The sequence below is a fragment of the Paroedura picta genome, chromosome 6 (assembly GCF_049243985.1).
Source record: "Paroedura picta isolate Pp20150507F chromosome 6, Ppicta_v3.0, whole genome shotgun sequence".
In the NCBI taxonomy this organism is placed as follows: Eukaryota; Metazoa; Chordata; class Lepidosauria; order Squamata; family Gekkonidae; genus Paroedura; species Paroedura picta.
In genome coordinates, this window is record NC_135374.1 from 50,463,562 (window position 1) to 50,481,432 (window position 17,871).

Below are 17,871 nucleotides of genomic sequence, written 5' to 3' on the forward strand. Positions count from 1 at the left end.
GTCAACGCTGCTGTCAATCTGGTAAAAGATGGTCTGGGAAGAGTGTAAGGTCAGCTGGTCGTTTCAAGCTTGTAAAGTTGTTTGCGACATGGACGCCATCGTGACCTTGAGCACAGGCCGCTATTAATCCGGGGAGTTCGGTCCCCCTACCTCCCCACGGATCTGTAGGACCCTCAGGATGCCGTTCCCGGTTCCTGGGGCGACCGGCGAGCAGATTTGCGTATCTGCTCAGGTCAGCCAGGTGCAGAAGCTCCTGACCCTCGGCATGGCTTAAGAGCTGAACAGAAGTCCAGCTTTTTTATGGCTCCATCTTCAGTCGACTCCTCTCCACATTTCGAACGTTTGTTAACATAATTTTTATTAATTTTTACAGTCCCTTTTAGTGTCACATACATCTATAAAACATTTCATACTTGACACATTCTAAGAGCCATCCTGACAGGTATATTTTCAGATTTGAATTAAATGCTTAACATTAAACATTTTTTGCAGAACAGTATGAGCTTTGGCCCTATGGCAATACACTAATAAAGAAGAAATAAAGGGGGAGAAACCCCATTTTATATTTCCGGCACTTACGATTATATTGCCTATGTGCCTACAGAAGAAAAGAAAAAGAAGAAAAAGAATTTCGACCACTGCTTCTCCTTTCCCTTCCCCGGTCTTCTTAAGGGGGTCTCATATCGAGGCTTGCTGCATCTTGTTGTTCCTGTAGACTTGTGTTCTGTCCAGTTGGCCTTTGGCGTAGAAAGTGCAGTTGTACTCTTTCCCGCAGAGTATGCATCGATGAATCTTGAGGCAGTTGCACCTCCTGGACTCCAATATCAATACAATTTTTTTCCTGAGAAGCTCCTTTAAATCGATTACTTTCACAGCAGATCCATATATCTTTTGGTTGGTTCTTGTGTACTGTTGCTTTGAAATGGCTGTATGTCTTTTTAAGACATCCTTATCTAGGTGTCCTTATCTAGGCTGCGAGGCTCCGACATCCCCTTTTCCATCTCCATAGTTTCAAATTTCTCTTCTGCTGATGGTTTTCCACCTTGTTTAGAGCTATCATCAGCCACTGTTATTGATCCATCATTCCTGTTAGAGACTTCTTCCTTGCCGTCTTGGATCTCCTTGAAAATATTTTTAAGCAATCCTTCTGTAAATGCTTTCAAATCTTGGGTTTGTTTCTCTATTAGATAAGCCATTCTTTTTAACATGGACATGTTTTAGACTTTAGTCAGCAACCAATGTCAGACAATTTTGCAAATAGCCAGTAGAGGTCCTACACAGTCCTAAGCGAGAGCAAAAGTCTGTTTTGACCTCCAACGTTCCTGGCACTGGCATGTGACATATTGAAGTCAGTAAAGCAGATATTCTCATACTGGAGCAGAATTTTCGTGAGATCCTCCCACCCACGGCTCTTATCTCTTATCTCCGAAAACCAAAACAATTGCAGTAAGAGCTATTGCTAATTAATTTGAGTTGATTTAAGTCCTTCTTCTGCTTAGGAAAGAGAATTAGCCTGCTTCATAACGAGGTGGCTTCAGGCAAAGCAGAGGGGGGGGGGAAGAGAAACGAAAAAGCGGAGAAATACTTGCCGCCTCTATGCTTTTGATATCTTGGAATTTGGCAGATGTCCTCCCCTCAGTTCACAGCAATCATTTGCAGTAAATCGTAGTGGAGGGTTAAAGCAGATTCTTAAAGAAAAGTCCAAGATAGAATACGGCGGTCGTCCTCTTGACCCAAAACGCTGACAGCCTGTAATCCAGAGAGATATACCCCCTAAAGAATTGGAGATGGCCCCAAGAATTCCCTAGGACTTCCTGGGTAGAAAGGTGAGGTGGGGTTTTCGTACCCCTCCTCTTTTCTGCCAATTGCTTCCACAATTGGCCACTGTCAGGCTTCAGTGATTGCACTGCAATCCTCTCAGGACGACATCTTGGCCACACCTCCGTAATATATATATTTTAATTTCAACATTACAATTTTCCAGGTACTCCCAGATGTCCCTCCAAAAGTGGGACAATCTGGTCACCTTAACATAGAAAGCAGTACATGGAACTTCCCCTCCCCATAATATGTAAATAACTACAATAACAATAATATTAACATTGATAACTATAACAGAGGTAACAGACTATAACAGTGCAAACAGGTCCATGGGCAGAATGCATGAATGGATTTCTGTGAGGCAGGGAGCAGGGGCCCTGTAGATGTTGCTGGTTTCACTTGGTCCAAACCAAATTCCTGGCGGAAGAGCTCCATTTTGCAAGCCCTGCAGAACTGTTTTAGCTCCACCAGGGCCCTGATCTCCTCCAGGAGCTCATTCCACTAGATGAGGGTCAGGTCACAGCTGACATATAGTGACCCCATCAGTATGCCAAAGGTTTTAATTCCCGTGTTACGTCTAATTGTGGACATAAAATATTAAAGGAATTATGAAAGAAAGAAATATTTGTACAAAGAACCCTAGGTTCAGTATTGTTGCAACCTTTGTATCACTTAAACCACAGATTAGTGTATAGAGTTCTCCTTCCAAAGTGGTCTTTATCGCATGGAGGTCAATTGTAATCCCTGATCACCAGCCATCCCCCTCCCGGGAGTTGACAAACAGGCTGCACCAGTAAAGTCAATAAGTGAAGTCCTCTTTTATTCCAAAAATAAAGTATGCCGGAACGCAGACTGGTTATTAAGCAAACTATAAAAGGGATATAATAAATATCAATTTAAAGTTAATTCAAAGATCCACAGGGTAAATGAAGTGAAAGATAAGCTATTTGCAAGTACTTACTCAAGTAATAATATGACAAAGAATTTTTTTCTTTTCATACAGGAATGGTATTATTAATAATAATCTTAACACAGCCTGTGGCGCCGCAGGCGCCGCGGACTAAATAAAAGGGTAAGGGCTTGGGAGGCGGGATGTGTCCGTGATGAGGAAGGGTGCCGATTGGCCCCTTCCTCTAGACGGACTACTGGAGGGACCAATTGGCGAAGCACCTGCCGATTGGTCCCTCCGAGTCCCCGCCGGAGCAGTTGCTCCTTTCCCGGCGGCCTCTCGCCGCATCAGGCCGCTGCCCAAGGGAGCCCCCGGCAGTCGTGCGGAGCGTGGCTGCCGGGGGCTCCCTGCCCGACGGCCTGACGTGGCGAGAGGCGCAAAGCGCCTCTCACCACATCAGGCTGCCAGCCAAGGGAGCCCCCGGCAGCCGCGGTCCGCGCGACTGCCGGGGGCTCCCATGCCTAGCGCCCGCTGTATTTATTTTACAGTGGGGTTGCTTACTAGTCTATAAATAAAACATAAGAGTAACCAGTTAACAGGAGTGAGAGCTAGAATGAAACATGTTATTAAACAGCAAGTTCACATCAAGCATTAAAATGCTGAAATAATTAAATCATACCTTAACACCCCAGAATAAGAGAAAGTACTTCAATGGTTACTCTTATGTTTTATTTTAGATTTACCATTAATACTGGTCCTGTATGAAAATAGAATAAAAATATTTGTAATATTGCTAGTTGAGTAAGTACTTGCAATAGCTTTTCTTTCACTTCATTTACCCCATAGATCTTTGCAATTATTGATTTTAAACTGATATTTATTACATCCCTTTTATAGTTTGCCACTGAAGAAAACACGTTTGAAAACACATGATAACCGGTCTGCATTCTGGTACACGTCATTTTTGGAATAAAAGAAGACTTTGCTTATTGATTGGTGTAGCCTGTTTGTCAGCTTCCTTGATTGTTACCCCTTGAAAGCTGGCAACCCTATCCCTTCATTATGAATTTTTCACTTCTGTGCTGTATTTTCCAGAGTCTTGCATGCGGCAATACTCTGCTACACAGTTTTGACACCCCAGACATTAAAAGTTAAAACTAACCACACAAATGATTTTTCTGAAGACTGGGCTTACAATTACCATATTTTTGTTATTATGATCTGTGTCAGATGAGAACAGTGGAACCTAGAAGGCCTTGAGCAGAAGATCTCAGAGTCTTATAAGGATATAATGTCTTTAGTTGATCTTTCTGTTTTAACATTTCATCAGCTCTGCAACCAATTGATCATTCTTTGAATAAGAACTCTAGCATACCTGTATGCCAACTCTTGTGATTAATTTTCACTTAGCTAATCAAAATCTCGTTTCACAAGACCCTGATGATTTTTGAGATGCTTTGTAGGAGGCACTGCTTTATTTGGTAGTATCTGCATTTGTCTTAGGCTAGCTATCCACCAAAGAGTAGTTTTTAATCCTAAACAAGTATGTGCAATTAGATGGTGTATAGATATGTACTTTTAAAGGCCTTTTTGGCCCCCATACCTCATTTGCCTCATTTAACCTCGAGGTGAAAGATACATCATCCCCATTTCCCTGAAAGGTAAAACAGAAGCAATTTTAGGGTTGATGATGATGCCCTTTTCATCTCAACATACAGGTATAAAGTTTAAATATGGAGGAGAAGACTAATACTCAAACAGCAGCACTAATCTATAAAGTAGCATGAGCTGCCTTGCCCGAAGCACAGAGTGTATGAGTTGAGTTCCCGTGTATTATGATTTCCTCTTGGAAGCTATCTGCAAAAAAGTAGAGCTGGGAGCTGCACCAGTGGCCTCATTTCTAAAACTACTACAGCTGTTCGTGCCGTCCTTCCTAGCATGCCCATGCACAAACACATAGTCAAAGGCAGCACACTCACCTTTTCAACCCCTGTGCTGTCGGAAAGAGCGTCCTGGCTGTGTAGAAATGACAAAAAATATCATTGGCCATTGAAAAAATCCTCTTGCTTCTTGCTAAAGAAAAGATTTTCATCTGTTCTTTCAACACCACATTCCAGATTCTCATCAAACATTCCAGAGTTTCTTGTGTTCTATTGAAGATGTTTATATTAATTATCACCTCTCTTACATCTTGTTGTTAAAAATCCTGTTTTTTATTCCCTTTAAAATTATGAGCAAAAATGCTTGTCTGAACCCATCCAGTTAAATTAAGCTAATGATGATGATGTTATCCGTTCAGTCGTGTCCGACCCTCAGTGATTCTATAGGAAAGTTTTTGCCATACGCTTCTGTCAATGGCTGCTTCTTTTAGTTGGTTCATGGTCATCCCTGTATTGGCTTTGATCATGTAGTCTAGCTCTAGATAGTTTCTTGATCTTCTGACTGGGCACGAACTGGCTCTTGAATGGAAGTTTGTGATGAAATTTGGCTGGTTCATGAACTGAAATTTGTGGCACCTCAATCAGCTCTAACTTTCCATTAACTTTGAAGCAGTTTGTGCTGGTTCATGAATGGATACATTTCCACATAGATTGTCTTTGACTGAACAGAATGTTTACCAAATTTCAAAGCTACATGGTGGTGGCAGAATTCTCCAGTCTTGGGAACACTGTTGTCAGTTTTGACCTAGTCATGTCAGTTTCAAGAGTCTTCCCCCCTCCCGCCCATTTTGCTGGTGTGTGTTCACATTCCATTTTCTTGCACAGAGTTTGCAAAATCCCATCCCCTTGCTCATATTTGTGACTCTTTGCCTTGAGATCAGTACTTTTAAGCTTGCACTGCCAGTGGAACTGAATTCTAATGGCACTGTGATTGCAGTGGTTCTTTTGGGCTTGCAAAACAATCCTTGCTTTGAGTGTGATTCTGTGCTAGACATCAGTCCTGTAGAGCTGGCATTACTACAATGACACTGAATTCTGCTATGTATTAGTACATTGTACTGGTTCTGCAACGTCTGCAAAAATACCCACCACGTTCAGTTTCTATTGTGGAAATTCTCAGGGACTTTGATTTTGTTTTGCTGAGCTTCTGTTGCCCTAGATTTCTTTTGCTGCCCCCCCCCATTGCTAAACAATGGAGGATAGGGGCACCTTCTATGAGTGGCTGTAGCTTGGGTGCTGTAAATTTTGAATGCTGGTAAAGGAGAGTCAGCTGGAGATTCCCTGTGAGTTTAGTGTCTGTAGCACACCGGGGGGGGGGGATTCTACTGCATTATGAACCTCACAAACTGAACCAGTTCATTTAGCTAGTAAAAGTTCATGACAGTTCATGGTTCATGAGCTGTCCCGCCACAAACCATGAATCCTCATAAATATTTTCCTAGTTTGTACCTATTCCTACTAAAGATTCAGGTCAGGCAATTGGGGTTTGACGTCCTGTGTGCTCAAAAGATGGTTGCCCAGTGAACCTTCCCTTTTTACATATGTTATCTTGCCCATGAAGCACACCCAAAGGACAGCCAGGCCATGTTTATGTCAACCTGCCCCTCACCCAATAGGACAAATGATGGGCTTGGAGGGGGATGGAAATGGGAAGAGCCCCTGTCATAAAAATACTTGCTGATCAAGGCTCATTGCACATGCTAGTGACTGGAGTCCAGAGAGGTAAGTACTCTAATTTTAGCTTAACCGCATTGGAGGGGTGGCAGGGTGTGACAGAGCAGTGGATTCCTGCCCCAACCCTGTTCTTGGTCCAGCAGAGTAGGCTACAGGACCATTTCTGGCATTGTGAGTGAGTGTGGGCAATGGAACATTATGTTACATCCAGTGGGAGTGTCTTGGACCGTTTATGCACTGGGAACATCACTGCCCCACCTCCCGTGCAGGAGCAGAGATCGAAGGCAGATGAGTGCTCGGTGTTCGGTCCGGTACTTTTTAACATATTTATTAATGATCTAGATGGAGGGGGTGGGAGAACTACTCATCAAGTTTGCAGATTACACCAAATTGGGAGGACTGGCAAATACTCCAGAAGATAGAGACAGAGTTCAACAAATCTGAACACAATGGAAAAATGGGCAAATGAGAACAAGATGCAATTTAATAAAGATAAGTGTAAAGTTCTGCATCTGGGTCAGAAAAATGAAAAGCATGCCTACTGGATGGGGAATACGCTTCTAGGTAACACTGTGAACGAGACCTTGGGGTACTTGTGGATGGTAAACTAAACATGAGCAGGCAGTGTGATGCAGCGGTAAAAAAGGTGAATGCCATTTTGGGCTGTATCAACAGGGGCATCACATAAAAATCACAAGATGTCATAGTCCCATTGTATACGACACTGGTCAGACAACACCTGGAGTACTGTGTGCAGTTCTGGAGGCCTCACTTCAAGAAGGACGTAGATAAAATTGAAAGGGTACAGAGGAGAGCGACGAGGATGATCTGGGGCCAAGGGACCAAGCCCTATGAAGATAGGTTGAGGGACTTGGGAATGTTCAGCCTGGAGAAAAGGAGGTTGAGAGGGGACATGATAACCCTCTTTAAGTATATGAAAGGTTGTCATTTGGAGGAGGGCAGGATGCTGTTCCCATTGGCTGCAGAGGAAAGGACACGCAGTAATGGGTTTAAACTACAAGTACAACGATATAGGCTAGATATCAGGAAAAATATTTTCACAGTCAGAGTAGTTCAGCAGTGGAATAGGATGCTTAAGGAGGTGGTGAGCTCCCCCTCACTGGCAGTCTTCAAGCAAAGGTTGGATACACACTTTTCTTGGATGCTTAGGATGCTTTGGGCTGATCCTGCATTGAGCAGGGGGTTGGACTAGACGGCCTGTATGGCCCCTTCCAACTATGATTCTAGGTGCACTGGGCCAAATACTCCCCCATGTGGGTGCAGGAACAGGTGGGGCAGCCTGCCATGACTAAAACTCCAGCCTGCAGCCTGGCATGAAACCTCCAGTGTGTAAACAGTCATGGTGATGTCACTTCTGGGGGCATGGCAGGGAGATATGGCCTGCTTATATTACTTCCAGGTTTTCTTATGCATTCTCTGTTATTATTTATTCCTCTTCCAAAAAAAAAAAAAAGGAGATGAGAAGACTTTGACAAAACAAATGGTTAAGGACAGGGTTAAGAATCCTGGCCCCATCACCAGAACTGGTGATAATGGTGCAACCATAAATAGAGTTATGCTGTTCTGAATCCTGAAGATTCAGAGTCTGTGGCTTATATCCAATGACCTCCAAACAGAGTACATTTGCAGATTAAATTTCTTCCCCTTCCCGAATTTACTAAAAAGTTGCTCTTGAGGTCTGATGGCATTCTGAAACATGTAGAACTGAGTAAAGGACTATGGACCCCTCTCCTCCCATCTGAACTCTTCCACAAATGCAAGAGTTTGTACAAGATAGGGGGAGCTCAAGGCTTATTCCTTCTGGCTGCAACCTCTATATTGTATTCCTGTATGTTCCCCAACTCTCAGGAACATTTTTTGGGGGAGGGGGGAGAGCACAAGGCAGCAAGAAGTAGGGGAAGAGGCTGATTTTGAGAACTGATTTGGATCACAAGTCATTGAATCCAGCTCGGTAACTTAGTCTTTAAATGTAACAAATTCACAAATTTTGTATGTCTATGCTGTACACACTGTTATATATTAAAATTGAATGTTCCACTCATTTGATGTTTGTGTGAATTGGTTTAGTCTCATGGGGTGGAATTACAGTTGTGGGCTATATGATCCCCCTTCTTCTGAAACCAGTTTGTCCCATCCCTATATCTTCTCGTTGTTTTGAACACACCTCTCTCTGCTGTGTGCTCTGCTGTGTGACTGTAACAGCAAGGATAGAAGTGAGTACCCTATTCCTGATTTACAAGCAAAGAAAATATAACTGTCCTAGTAATGCAAAATTGTACTGGGCTACTGGAATTTTCAGTGTGATTTGGGAAAATTGATGGATAAATGTAATCTAATTTGTCTTCATGATTGTTTTTATATGAGAGAGTCAGCCCAGGTTAATTTCCAGTAGCTTTTGGTGTGCTTCTTTTGTGGGTGTTTCCAGGGCTGCTGGTACTTGAGCTGAGGGATGTACAAAAAATTGAAAAGGCTTAGAGGTTTTGAACACACAAAGTGCCCTGTAAAGAATCAGGGCAGTGATCCCTCAAGGTCAATACTGAGTACTCAGACTGGCTCCCTGGGTGTCAGACAGAGGTCTTTCACATCACCTGTTGCCAGATCTTTTAACTAGAATTGCTGGGGATTGAACTTCTGGCCTTCTGGATGCCAAGCAGATGCTCTGCCATTGAGCCAGGACAACTGTCAAACATTCCATAATTCCCTGCAGAAAACGGTATCTGAGCTGCTGATCTAGTAAAGCAAAGAGTAAGCACAAAAGGTAAAGAGGACACATCTTGGAATCCAAATATTCTTTCCAAGCTCTTGCCCTTATTGAAGGAATGCCCCCCCAGCCAATACTCCTGACTCCAACCAATTGCTTTTGCTTCAATTATTTCTAAACCATTGATGGACCTTTCAATTAGTGCTGCTTGCATAATTCCACACAAGGGCTTCCAGAGCTGCCTATTACATGGCAAGCATTCTTTCTGATTAAGCAGAGGAAGTAAACACTTGATTGACTTTTGCCATAAATGCTGACATTCCAAGGCCAAAGACAAAACCTGTTTCTGGTCCAGACTAGAAACAACTTCAAGTAAGGTGGTGGTGGTGGTGGCACAGCCTTAGATGAATATGCATTTATTCCTTAGAACCCTGTTTTTCTGATGCATGTCATATGTGCTGAATAATAAAAACATGTTTAAATAAAAATTTACCTGGGAGGTGCAAGTCATTTATTTTATTTCATTTTAAAGCTATTTCCTTTTGCAAAATTGTTTGCAGTCCAAAAATATGGAGCATTTTGAAGAATTGGACATATTTTCGCTTTCGTTTGTGTACCAAACAGCAGAGAATGAAATAATGGGTCCTCTGCTGGGTTTATTTTAGTACAAGCACATTAAATGGAATTGAGGTTAATTGACCTTTATATAATGGATACACAGGACAGTACTTTCGCTATGCACATAGAAAGCGAGTTTATTTGAAAAGCAAATTGCATTAATTGACATTCATTGTGCAACTTTCTGTTGTTTATTGCAAGCAGCTCATGTGAATAGTTTGTTGATGGTATAGATAGGACAAACATTTGTTTCTGATAAATAGGATTTTCAGTTGAGTAGCTTTTAATTAGATGAATATTACCTGAGCTTTCATATGAAATTATAAGGTACTGAATGATGTGGAGGTAATATTAGCTAGAAATTTACATCCCTGAATTGTAACTCTTGCTCATGTAACTATTGAATTGTAACCCTTCCTATTTTGGATCACTAATGTATAACCTCCCTGATGTTTACCATAACAATAAAATACTTCACCCCTGAAGACAGTTGTAATGCTTTGGATACTTTGCTTGCTTACACAGGACGGTCCCAATCTACAGAGGGTTTAGCCTCAGTACAGCATGATACAATAATCAGAGTGTCAGAGTAGGGTGGGAGAGATGAAGTTGGTTTTTTGACCCGTTTAAAATTACCTGAGTCTCAAACAGCTTACAATTGCCTTCTCTTCCTCCTTCCCCCCCAACAGACACCCTATGAGGTAGGTGAGGCTGAGAGGGCTCTCAAAGAACTCTGACTGGCCCAAGGTCACCCAGCTTGCTGCATGTAGAGTAGTGGGGAACCAAAACCCGTTCTAAGATTAGAAGCTGCCGCTCTTAACTACTATACCAAGCCGGCTCTCAGGTTGCACTTCCAACCCTGTCATAAAATCTTTCTGAGTAACCTTGGGCTACTGTATTGTTGTAAGGCAACTGAAGTCACTGTTAGAGAAAAAAAGAGACTATAAATATCTTAATAAATTCATTTCAGGTAGAGATTTTGCAGCTACTATGTGTCAGGATAAGACATTCCTGAGGGACACAGAACAATTTCCTGCCATGTTGTTTTTAAAGAATTCTAGGTTTGGATCCACAATAAATTGGTGATTTTCATAAAATCCCTCTTCCTGCTGCAGACCCCCACCCCTCATGTCATTCCAAAGGATCCCTGTCCCCTCAAATAGCATCCTATGGAGATCAGCAGGCTATGGTAGTGGTGCGGGGGAGGGGGGGGAGCAAGAAAGCTTAATTCTATCATTGGGGAATTTAGCATGTATCCAGCTCCTAAACTGAAAGCTGTAGTTCACTATTCTCTATTTTAATTTGGTAGTAATATCCAAAAGTGGATTATTTGAAAACGTAGTTTGAACCTGATTAGATGCAGTGACCCTATTCTATTAAGCTACATGTTACATTTATTCATTTGTTTAGACTGGTTAAAATAAATTGAGAGGCCAAATGGGATTGGAATGATGCTGAGGGGAAGGGAGGAAGGACTCCTGCCTCCTTTCCCTGTTTTTGAAAACATAAACCAGGGGGAGTTGCTGCTCCACACTACATAGACCGGAGTAAGAGTACAGAAAGGAAGAGTCAGGAGATGTAACCAGTCTGAAGCCTACTGCAGGGAAGGTCATGGTAGAAACAAGGGCAATATGGCCTCAACAAGGGAATTTGCCACAAAACGGATGAAAAGAGTGCACGCACACACACATACCATCTTTCTCTTCTACAGGTTGAATCCCTTCTCAGTGAAACAAAAAGTTTCACCTGTTACTCTTAAACAGGGTTCACCACTGGAAACAACATCTGGTTGAATCTTTATTTATGGTACTTGTGAATAGGGAAATTTGCATTTCTGTCACTGTAGGGAAGCCATTTGAGCTTCATGTCCCAAATTTAATGATTTCTACCTGGACAGACATATGTGCACATATTACAGAGGAGCACATTATGGTTTCCTGACAGAATGTGTTTCTCTGTCTATACCTATATTCCCTATATTGCATGTCCTGTTTAAAATTCTGCGCAGATTCAATAGGGAAGAATGAACAGAGGATATAAATCCTGGAGATTATAAAAACAGTTACTGGGGTTCAACCAATTTAACTCTATGATTTTCAAAAGTCCTTCTTTGCTGTTATTTGGACAACAGATTTCCAAAAGATTGTTTCATTGGAATACTTCTCCCTTCACGCTTAATATGAATTATATTTTAAAAATTTAACATCTTTGTTTTTTATGTTGTTACTGCCCTGAGCATTGGAAAGGCATGATATAAATACAATTATTAATATTACTAGATATTAAGCCTGCTTTAGGCAAAATACAGCGGGTGCTAGCAGAGTGGGTGGATGGATGGGCAGAAGGAAAGGAAGAAAGGAAGAGAGCAGGGAAGAGAAAGAGGCAGAGAGAGAGAGGCAGATAGGAGAGAGAGAAATGAAGGAAGGAAGGAAGGAAGGAAGGAAGGAAGGAAGTGAATGCTGGGAGGAAGGCAGGCAGGTAGGTGCCATGTAAGGGGATGGGGCAGGGGTGGAAGGGAGGGGGAGGGGCAAGTAGTGATGGGTGGGTAAGAGTGGGGGCTTGAGAAGGGTGGGTGGCTGGGTAGGAAAGCGGCGGCAGTGGTGTTTGGGGATGGGAGGCTTGGGAGATCATACGGGGGAGGGAGAAAGCGGTGGTGGTGGTGTTTGGGGGTGGGGGGACCTCGGAGATCGCCCGGGGAGGGGGAAGTGGCGGCGGTGGTGTTTGGGGATGAGGGGGCTCGTGGGATTGCATGGAAAAGGGGAGGGGGAAAGTGGCGGTGGAGTTTGGGGATGGGGGGCTTGGGAGATCACGCGGGGGACAGGGAAAGCAGTGGTGTTTGGGGCTTGGGAGATTGCATGGGGGAATGGGAAAGTGGAGGCATTTGGGGATGGGGGGCTTGGGAGATCGCGAGGGGGGAAGAGAAAAGCGGTAGCGTTTGGGGATGGGGGGCTTGGGCGATTGTGTGGGGGAATGGGAAAGTGGTGGAGGGGGCTTGGGAGGTGCAGGCCAGCGGGGGAAGGAGGTTGGGGGGACAGGCGAAGGGAGGTGGGCTGACAGTCCCTTGTCAGTCTGGGGCAAGGGGCCAATCGTTGGCCCCCGCCATCCGGGATCGAGCCCTCCTCCACAGCTCTTAGCGCTTTATTTTATACCGCTCCCAAGGAGCGGCGTTAAGATTCTGGGTAAACCATGAATTGTTACAAATAACTTGAAGAATGCCTTGTAGCATCCACATTCTTCATCTCCTTTGTCAAAATTTTACAGGAAGTTTGGTGATGTCTAGGAAATTTAGTGATATCCATCTGGCCTTTCTCAGGTATGGCAAATGCTCTGATCAAGTTCTCTTCTTGCCTTTGAAATATGCAAGAATTTGAGTGACTGGTTTAGTGCTGCTATCCTCCATGTGGTAGAATATAGCTCATCTATACTCACAATCATGTGGGATAGTACTGTGTTAATCAGAAATACCAGGATACATTAATACATATACTGACAATGGTACCCAACTTGTAAAAAGCTAACTATAATTAGGGACATTGCTGTAACTGTGTGAATATTTTTTTTAATACACACATTTCCTCCACGTGACCTCAGTTATTAAGAGTATGTGTAACAAATTCTGCAACAATGTACATCTGACCTGATCCTTAGTAGGTATGCTGGCTCAAGCTGCAGTCTGATGGTGTCAGGTTTCATTAGGAAAAGCTATTAAAGCTTCTGGACACAATAGAAAATGCACTTTCAATGCACTTTGGAAGTAGTGTTTTCCTGTTCTAGGCCCATTATGCACGGCTGCCAAAACTGCGATTTCGGGGCACATGGAAAATGCGGAGGGGAAGACGCGAAGCACACCGGTTATGCACGGGACGGGGCGCGACGGTGGCAAGAGTGACAGAGTAACCGATTATGCACGCAGCGATCCCGACGCCGCTTCTGGTTGTGCCCCGATTATGCACGCGGCAATCCCGGCGCTGCTTCTGGTTGCGCCCTGGTCACCCAGAAGCTGCACTTTCTTCCACGTTTCGCTAACGCTGCTTCTTCGGCAGCATGCACTGAATCTGCGGCCGGTTGCAGCCGGCACCGTGCGTTATCAGTGATTTTAGTCACCGCCATTCCACCCCAAATGTGTGTTATTCCCCCTGTGCATAATGGGTCCTACACAGGAAAATCCAACTCCCAAAGCACATTGAAACCGCATTATCCTATGTGTGTGGAATGGGCCTTGGTCAGGAAGGAAACAGAGTCAAAGATAGCCCAGTCAAAAGCTGGGAGACCAAAGCCGTCAAGCAAGGGTAGTCCAAGTATGAAAGCCCAACGAAGTCCAGTCAAAGATAAGAAGTTCTGGGAATCAAACAAGGCAGGAAGCAACAGTCATTGTGCACAATTGCACCCACATCTGTCTGCTTTCAAAACAGTCCTTAAATAGTTCTTCATACAGACACTAGTTCTCATCCTGAGAAGATGTTTCAATCTCAAGCAGACAACGAGCTGTGCCTTTTAGTCTGCAGTTCACTTATTAGCTGCTGCCTGCTTGTTCTGCAGGTGACTTTGGCGAGTTAAAAGTCTGAATTCCTTCAGCTGGTCTCCGGCTGGGATCCTGGGCAGGCCACAAGGCCAAGGTACTTCTGCAGACATTTCCAGCTGTGAGTTTTGAGCAGCTTGCCCTTCCATCTTGTCCTGTTGGGATTCTGCCTGGGCCGAGCCTCATGATCATCTCTTCTTTTGAGGAGTCCCCACTGGCCAGAGGATGACCCATGACAATAGGTGTTTTTTAGTTTTTGAATGATATGTTCATGTGTCAAAATTGAGGTGAGTAGATGTTTCAGAGTTTTTGTGGACCCTGAAATAGATCCTAGGCAGGATCCAACAGTGGCAGGAATCACCAGTCTCTGAGTCTGAACTCAGACTTTCCCATTGTAAAGCAAGGTTTTTTTTAAAGAACAAACAGCCAATCTGCCCAACAGAGCCTGTGGAGGAGCTAATCCTGCAGAGAGAACTCGCTTGCAGAATTGACTCCATTGTCACCCTAGTGAAAATGCAGTTTTCTTGGGGGGTGGGGATGCAAGTCAGACTTTGGCCCTTGCAGGGTTTTTTTTGACAATGTCTTTATGTTGCAACGTTACCAGGCATGTGCAAAAATAAATAAAAGGCTCTGTTAATGATGAATTGCATGACATGAGGTGGCACAGTTTGGTGGGGGGGGAATGGTTAGATTTTTGTGTTTTATGGGCACTGTGGGAGTATTGTATTTTATTTTAACTGGTTATAAACCTCCACAAGCCAGCTGGACTGAAAGCGGCATCAACAAATTAATTAAATAAATAAATACTTTCAGCTGAAAACGCCATATCAGCTGAACCAGTTCTGGAGCTCAGGAACATAATTCTATTGGTTTCTGGTTAAAATACCATTCTTCTAAAGGAAAATATACTTCTAAAAATAATTCTTTACTTTGTGAATCGTGTATATTGTGTTATGCTCAGTTTTTCACAACTAACAAAAATAATATAATACAAAAATACTCTGAATATATTTAGTATGACACAATCTTGGTAATAACATTTGAAATTAAATGAATTTAAATCATTGGTTTATTTTCAGAAGCAACATTTTTGGACATCTAAAATGGTAAAAGTACAAGCAAATGAAACTGAGTGATGAATGCACAGTGCTCTGTGGTAATTTTAAGCAATTATTGACTGCTAATAAATAAATATTTTTGATTTTCTGTTTAATATACTAAGCACATTAAAGAAGAAGAAAAAAGACCTCCCTCCTAGTTCTAGTAATTGTACTTTCAGCATAATAGGAATAAGAAAACTTTTATGTAAAAAGGAGCACATGTATAAAGTATTTGTCAGGGTCCGCAGGGTCTTTGCCACGCTTCGGGTCTGCCACGTTGTTCGGTGAGGGAGACCCGGGACTAGAAGGCTTTATCTGTAGGAAACAGCGTCTCAGAACGGAGTCGGTACTCTCTCTCCCGCTCCTGGGTTCAGGGTAGTTCCTTCACTACACCTCCAACCCCGTCTCCTCATTGACGCTTCCTTAAGTAGCCTCTCTAGCCCCTGTCTCGACCCTCCGGGCTTCTCAGGCGGACCTCGCCCTTCCGGGATTCCACGTCTCTCCGCCACCGCCCCGCCCTGGGTTTCTCCCTTGCTTTCCCCACTTGTACTGACTGCCCCCGTGCTACTGTTTCCCCCACCCCTGGCGAACTGATTCCCCACATCACTTTATGTAAGTTTCTTATCCAAAGAGGGTCTGTCGGGATCTCTTCCTCTGTATCTTCCTTTCTTAGGTTTCCGCTCCTGTCCTCACGCTCCTTCTCCGGACCCCCCGCGCTGCCCAAACTAGTCGTTCTTGACAGTATTCAGAATACACTTTCCAGGTATAAATATTTTTACTTATGTATATAAATATTCCTTTATGACATGATAAATTCTTTTAAAGTGATTGCTGAATTTCATTTTGTATTGTATTTGATACAATTAGGCCTAAAAGTTTCATATTTAGAATTCAGATATTTGGCCAGCTGCATTTTAATTACAGTAGCATTTTGGTGAAAACATTACTGTTGAAAAGTGTATCAGAAGACACAATCATTTCTTCGTCTTGTAAAACAACAATTATTTACACTATTTACAATACTTAGAAATGTTTTTGGAAACAAAATTCTCAGCAATATAGTACTACGTATCCATTCCCATGATAGAAAAGGAATTTTCTGTACAAATTATGTATAAAAATGCAATGACTGGGTCTTTTAGCAAAATTACAAAAAGAAGTTGAGGATTATTCAACTCACATTTTCTTGTAGAAAATACCATTAGATGGAAATCCTATTGCGTATTGCGTCTCAAAATTGATTTATAATGGACATTACTTTCTATTATTTCATTTCCATGCTAACAGAAAAGTTCAGGATGTTTGCTAAGCTGCAAACTGAGTGTGAATCATTATTCTAGAAAGTGAGCCATTCAGTTTGACTCAGTGAGTGTGATTTCATGCACCAGGGCAGAAAGGTTCTCTGTATCTGGGTCATCTTTGCTGTTATCTGAATTTTCCGATGAAGTGTAACAGCCAGAGTCTCTTGGACAGTCACTTGACTGTGGCTTGTTAAAGTCAAGGTCAGGGCTTAAGGTCTGTGGTACTTGCTCAGTTTCTTGGTCTTGGTCATCTGTAACAATGAAACAGTATATATATTATATAAAACCCCTTTATGTCAGCGATGGCTGCATAAACTGTGGGACTTTTCAGTCATTATTTCCATTTGTACCCATTTCCACTATAAACAGAGATATCAGGCAGGAAGCTACTAGTTGTCTTCTACGGTTGTCAACCTACAGGAATTACAGCTTATCTCCTGAATACAGAGACTAATTCCCCTGGAGAAAATGACTGCCATGAAGAGTGGACCCTCTGGCTTTCTGTTGTAATGACATCCCTCCCTGCCCCAAACCCTGTTCTCTCCAGGCTTTATCCACAAATCTCCTGGAATTTCTTAACCCAGAATTGGCAATCCTATGACTGATAGTCAATTAAACAGGAAAAAAATTTTGTCTCTCTTTCCCAGACTCAAGAAACATGAGCCATAGCAGTGTACAGAGCTGCAGTCAGAATAGGGTTACTAAAATGCCATAGAGGCAATTTTCTCCGGGGAAACTGTCTCTGTAGTTTGGAGATCAATTGAAATTCAGGCCTTCTTAGTCATTGCTCTGAAACTTTAGAACTCCTTTCCCAGGGAGATTCGTCTGTTTCTCCTCATTTGGCTTACCTCCAGTAGACTTATACTGATCCTCTTCTATGGATGCGTTGTGTTTGTGTATATATGTTTTTATTGTACTGTTAAATAATTTTTATATCCATTTTAAATGCTGTTCTAATACGTTAATGCGTTGATAATTACCACCTTTGCAATCGTATGGGTGTAGAAAGGCATAATAGAAATATTTTAAATAGATAAAATCTCCAGACCCCCACCCCCCTGGGGTGGGGTTGATAACCCTAAGGTGGAGTCTTTGCAGTAGTGACAATCATCAATTAGGTGGAGAGGGCAGTGGTTTATTTAACCAGTGCAATTTGATTTCAATTTGGATTTTCAGTATTTGGTTTTAAAGAAATGATAATATTTTATTAACTAATAAATAGCCTAAGACTTCTGCTAAGTAACTATCACTCAGAGGAAAAGTCTTTGGATCCAGCTAATTATGGTA

The 17,871-nt window shown here is 42.7% G+C and overlaps 1 protein-coding gene across 4 annotated transcripts in view; it reads right to left on the reverse strand.

The window, feature by feature from the left end:
* Positions 1-15,238: 15,238 nt before the first annotated feature.
* SAMSN1 (SAM domain, SH3 domain and nuclear localization signals 1) overlaps positions 15,239-17,871 on the reverse strand; it is a 124,560-nt gene continuing 121,927 nt past the window's right edge. For all 4 annotated transcript variants that reach the window (XM_077342406.1, XM_077342407.1, XM_077342408.1 and 1 more), the window contains one exon: positions 15,239-16,835. In XM_077342406.1, coding sequence (XP_077198521.1) covers positions 16,636-16,835 — 200 coding nt within the window. In that variant the 3' untranslated portion in view covers positions 15,239-16,635. The remainder of the gene's footprint in view (positions 16,836-17,871) is intronic.